This window comes from Condylura cristata, unplaced genomic scaffold (assembly GCF_000260355.1).
Source record: "Condylura cristata isolate star-nosed mole 26May11 unplaced genomic scaffold, ConCri1.0 scaffold00040, whole genome shotgun sequence".
NCBI lineage: Eukaryota > Metazoa > Chordata > Mammalia > Eulipotyphla > Talpidae > Condylura > Condylura cristata.
In genome coordinates, this window is record NW_004567141.1 from 5,089,918 (window position 1) to 5,095,391 (window position 5,474).

At 51.7% G+C, this 5,474-nt stretch overlaps 1 protein-coding gene across 1 annotated transcript in view; it reads left to right on the forward strand.

Moving 5' to 3' along the window:
* Window positions 1-3,018, forward strand: part of RAB25 (RAB25, member RAS oncogene family) — a 7,810-nt gene extending 4,792 nt beyond the window's left edge. The window contains exons 3-5 of the mRNA XM_004693833.2: window positions 879-1,072; window positions 1,996-2,076; window positions 2,688-3,018. Of these exons, the coding sequence (XP_004693890.1) occupies window positions 879-1,072; window positions 1,996-2,076; window positions 2,688-2,815 (403 nt within the window). The 3' untranslated portion in view covers window positions 2,816-3,018. The remainder of the gene's footprint in view (window positions 1-878; window positions 1,073-1,995; window positions 2,077-2,687) is intronic.
* Window positions 3,019-5,474: the final 2,456 nt, after the last annotated feature.

The window sequence follows — 5,474 nt, forward strand, 5'->3', positions numbered from 1 at the left end:
ATATATATATGTATACAAAAAACTGGGTGTAGGCCAGAGGTTGCAGAAAGGTATGTGACAGGATTCACCAGAGGGAGTGGGGAGCAGAACAGGCAGATTCACTGATATACACTGCTGAGGGGCGCAGCGGGAGAGATAGGAGAGGTCTGCTCTGTCATGTGTGCTAGCTCTCTGGCTGTCTGGGGATCAAGCTCTGCTTGTGAACTCTGCTGTGGTAGCTGGTGATAGCTTTATAGTGCTGGGTCTTTAACCCCTGCACCACCCCTCTTCCCTCATTTACAAAGACTCAGAGGACATACAGGAAATTGGACTCCCGGCAGCACTAGCAAGCGAGTCTCCCAGTCACCGTCAGGCCAAATGTGAGAGAGGTGGTCTGGGGGTGTTGAGGAGAGGCAAGGACAGCATCATCAGGGACAAGAAGCCGGAGCTGGGATTCCATCACCAGCAAACTCTACTTATCAGCTTAAATGTTTGCAAGTTGCCTCAGGCTGTCAAGTGGTCAGGTCAGGGCCTTCCTCCTGGGGTGGGTATTGAGACAGACCTAAAATGACGGCCACAGAGGAGAGGGCACTGTCAAGGAGCCACTTGAGGAACATCTCAGAAGTGGGGAATCCAGCAGGCAGACTTGACTAGAGCCCAGGTCTGTGGTCTGGTTGGCTAGCAGGAGCCAGAATCTGAGCAAAAGATCTGAGGAAGCAGAGGAGAGAAGCAGGGAGATGAGTTTTCAGAACAACAAGCCCCTTCGATCCCCAGTATCCCTAGAGGGCTGTCGGCATCAAGCACAGGAGCCTTAGGCTGCTGCTTTGGGACTTGGCTCACACTTCATGATCTCTGGGCCTCATCTGGCCTGACCTTGCCTCTGCCTACCCCACCCCCAGGTACTACCGTGGTGCAGTGGGGGCCCTACTAGTATTTGATCTGACCAAGCACCAGACCTATGCTGTGGTGGAGCGCTGGCTGAAGGAGCTCTACGACCATGCCGAGGCCACCATCGTCGTCATGCTTGTGGGTAACAAGAGTGACCTCAGCCAGGCCCGGGAGGTGCCTACTGATGAGGCCCGCATGTTTGCTGGTGAGGACCCACCACGACCCTGTCTGACCCTTCCAACCCTAGCCCCTGCCTCCTCAACATTTGTTCCCACTGTGGAGTCTCAGCCTGAACTTACTCCAGAGAGCCCCTACTTCTTTCCCTTCCTCAGACTCTCCTAGCCCTCCCCTCTTTGATCCAGTGACTGTTGTTCAGTCCCACCATCTGCCCTGAGGTTGTTTTATGGACTATTATTTCAGGTTGATTTTTTTAAAAAAGATTGATTTATTTATGCTTATAAGAACTGGGGTACAGGCCAGAGGTGTGGGGAGTGAGAGGATTCACCGGAAGTAGAGTGGGGAGCAGAACAGACAGATTGGCTGAAATATACTGCTGAGGGTACTACTGCAGGTGACACAGGAATGGCCTGCTGGGCCACGTGGGCCAGTTCCCTGGCCAGGGAGTAAACTCACGCTAGCTTCATAGTGCTGCTCTATAACCTGTTGTGCCACCAGGGCAGGCCCTCTTTATGGCTGATTTTAAGACAGCCCCATCCTGCAATGCTCAGAGATCCTAGGTGGAGCAGGTAGCTGTTCCTTTACCAGTAGATGGTTCCCTTGACTATCCCTAGTCACACTTTCCACAGGAGATTTCTGAGGTTTAGAGGCAGCTGATACAATGGTTAAGGATGCTGGCTCAAGAGTTCCAAAATTTATCCTCACATCTCTGGTGATATGAGACTCGGATCAAGTTCTTTCTTCATTCTTGCTGTGTTTCTGGGCTGCAGTTCTCTTTCCATAAAAAAGGGACGGTATTGGGACCATCCTCATAGTTTGCTTTAGGTACAAAATGAACTCCCACGTGCCAAGCATTTAACACACAGCAAATGTATATGATAACCATTAAGTAAAAATTATTAGTATTGCCATTGACCCCCGCAATTAATGGTGTGTTTCCTCTCCTGTCAGAAAACAATGGGCTGCTATTCCTGGAGACCTCAGCCCTGGACTCCACCAATGTTGAGCTGGCCTTTGAGACTGTCCTCAAAGGTTAGAGCCTCTACTTCCACATTGTCACCCCATTTCATCCTGTGGCCTCTGCGGGCAGTGTAGGGGTACTGACACCAGCTCTCACCCAGCTATTTCTTGGCCCTAATGGGCCCCTGATATCCTCAGCGCCTCCCAGTATCCCCTTCAGACTCACCCTAGAGCTCCCCACTCAGCTTAGAGTTTAGGGAAATAACCAGAAGGGTATGCTTACCAGAAGCTGAGTCTTCTTTCTTCACTCAGGTAAGTAGAAGGGGCCCACATGCCCAAAGTCCACTTCCCCCCAGCAAAACCTCCTTAAAATGTGCCCCCCCCGCCTACCCACCAAGAAAGGTCACATTGGAGGTCACTCCAATGCTGGGGGTGAGGGGAGGAGGCAATGTTAGAAAAAGAGTCAGGGTGAGCCCTGTCTATATGGGATAGGGGGTTAATCTTGGGAAGGGAGGGTTCAAGCCTTCTGTGATACTCTGACCCCAAAAAGGGGGTGTGTGGGGATGGATTGAATCTGGTGGAAATGGGTGAGCATGAGTGGGGTCTGTCACACAGGGTTTGTGATTGGGGAACAGGGAATCTAAATCCTCTTCTGACCTTGTCGCTGCCTTCTGTCCTCTCAGAGATCTTCGCAAAGGTGTCCAAGCAGAGGCAGAACAGCACCCGGACAAATGCCATCACCCTGGGCAGTGCCCAGGCTGGTCAGGATTCGGGCCCCGGAGAGAAAAGAGCCTGTTGCATCAGCCTCTAACCTGGGTTAGCACCAACCCTACCCCACTGGCTTCCTGGTACCCTGGCTCTCTAAGGTCCAGGACCTTCCCTGCCCTGGGTTCCAGCCAGCAGTGGTCTATACCATTTACAGCCCCGCCTGGTTCAAAGGCTCCAAGGTCTTCATGCACCACACACATCGCTTTCATCTGTCCACCCCAGTCTAAGGCCCTCAAATAAAGCTGTTTTGTACCAATGCCTGGCATCCTGCTTCCCCCCTTCAACTTTGGCCCCACCTCTGAGTCCCTATTCCCCTCCTCCTCCCCTCCTTCCCACCATACCCACTGCCCCCCAGGGCCAGCTGCCTCTGGAGTCCTACAGTCTGGGGATGGTGCCAAGGGGGTGGGAGGTGCCCGCCCTTCCCTCTGTCAACCCCCAGGGCAGGTGGGGGAGGGAGGACAGTGTGGTGGAGAGGGGGTATCTGGAAGGCAAGACAAAGAAAACCATCGGCAGGCACCATCTGGTGCCCAGGGCCCTGGTGCCAAGAACTGAGGTCACTCCAATGCCAGGGGTGAGGGGAGGAGGCGATGTTAGAGAGAAAGAGTTAGGGTGAGCCCGTGAGCCCTGTCTATATGGATAAGGGGGGTTAATCTTGGGAAGGGAGGGTTCAAGTCTTCTGTGGTATTCTGACTGACCCCAAAAAGGGGGTGTGTAGGGATGGATTGAATCTGGTGGGAATGGGTGGGGTTGAGTGGGGTCTGTCTCAGCTCTTGCTGTTTATTGGCACCCAGGAGTTAGCTGTCTGGCAGCGCCTCTCCTTTTCCTGCTCTACAGGGCTAGGTAGAAAGTCTGACTGTACCCCCAGGGAAGTGACGGAGGGGCTGAGCCCCTGCAGACTCAAGCAGAACTGCGGAGAGCAGACAGGAGCCATCCTGCAAGGAACCCCTGTGCCTCCCAACCACAAGGTTTGGACCCATACACAAAGGATGAAGCTAGAGTCTTAAGTAATAATACTTTTAATAAAATTAAGTTCTTAATAGCACATTTAATACATTAACCCTCCCCCTTCTTGGTTTCTCTGCATTTTTGTGCAACATCATTTTGACTTGATTATACATGGGTCCGTTTTGTTTCCCGCCTTTATTTTGCTTTTGAAACGTTTTTTCCTTGGTGGATGTGTCTTCACTAGATGCCTCGAATTAAGTCTGACCACAATCCTACTCTACATTCTACAGTGGAGAGACCATCCCCTGCCCCAGGGCTGTCTCCCCTCACCCACCCTACCCCACCCGCACCCTGGAGTGGGGGAGGGGAAGCCCTCCCCACCCCAGACGCTACCTTCCCAAACTAGCGGGGTTTCTAGGACAATAAGAGCAGGGGAAAATCTGTCCCTAGGTGGGGCGAGAAGAGTAAATTGGGGAGAGGGAGATGTGTTTGGGATCCAGGGCCAGGAAGGGGCATGCCAGTCATTGGTGTAATGGAGCAGGCTCCTCTAGCCAAACCAGAGCCCTGGGGGGCCTCTGCACCCCCTTGAACAGGAGGGAAGGGGATGCCCTGATTGCAAGCTGCAGGTGGTAGAAGGCAAGTGCTTTAAGTGGTAGTTCTATGTAGAGGCCAGGTTTCCTCACTTTCCTTAGTGAGGGCGATTGTTCCCCAGGCTGGGGCCCCATAAATAACCTCTACCTGAACATTTATAGATGGAGTGGGCTGCAGTAGAGGGCTAGGTATCACCTGACCCCTGCCTCAGTACCGTTGGGGGCTCTGTTCTCATGTCAAGAACTGGGTCTCTCCCTTGCCCCACAGGAAGGAAAACCCTTCTTGGAATCTAACTTCTATGAGACAGTAAAGCACTTCGCAAAACTATAAAGCACAGTACGGCTTTCAAGAACACGATGAATGAGATTGCTACAGCCATGGCCGCCACGGAGGTCAAAAAGCTAAGTGGACCATTAGGTGGGAACAAAGAGGAGGACTTGCACCCTCTTGTCCTCCTGAAGCTCTAAGAAGTTGAGAAATGCAAGTGTGTTTGTGGAATGACCTACCAGGCTCTCAAACCAATCTGCAGTGACGTGGATGGATGTTACACTTCAGGGGCTTCCTCAGGAAGGCCTGGAAGAAGCTGGCCAAGGATGGTCTGAGCTGGGCAGTCTCCCTCCTGAGACCTTGATACAGGTCATCACCAGCGTGGAGTAAGTGCTGCCTAACAAAGACAGGGATGGGCAGAATGGCAAGGCCCCAGGTGCAGGAACACAGGCAATATACCAGCTTCCCTCTGCACTCCCCAGCCAGGTTCTTGCTGGTCGAAATATCCGTGTCCATCCTTTCAGAGACCCTAGGAACTGAGCACCTCCTCTTACTTGTCCTGTAACTGAAAAATCCAAGGATTCTCAGAATCAACCCCAGCGGGCTGGAAGCTCCCAACCTTAACCAGCAACTGGTTCCCACCCTGCTGTCTGAAGATGGGGCAACGCAGGGTGTCACTCCCCATCTCTATTTCCCTTTTCCTTACGACTTTTATACATTCTACTGGACCAGGGGCCCTCAATGCTACTAAACTTTAAACTATCTGAATATCATCTACTAAGTAACTAGTAATTCTTTCTTTTTCTCTAGGATTATATGAAATAAATTTGAATTATTATTATTAATAATTATTTTGTAGTATTCTTTTAAACCCCTCGGTTTCTTCCTTTTTTTTTTTT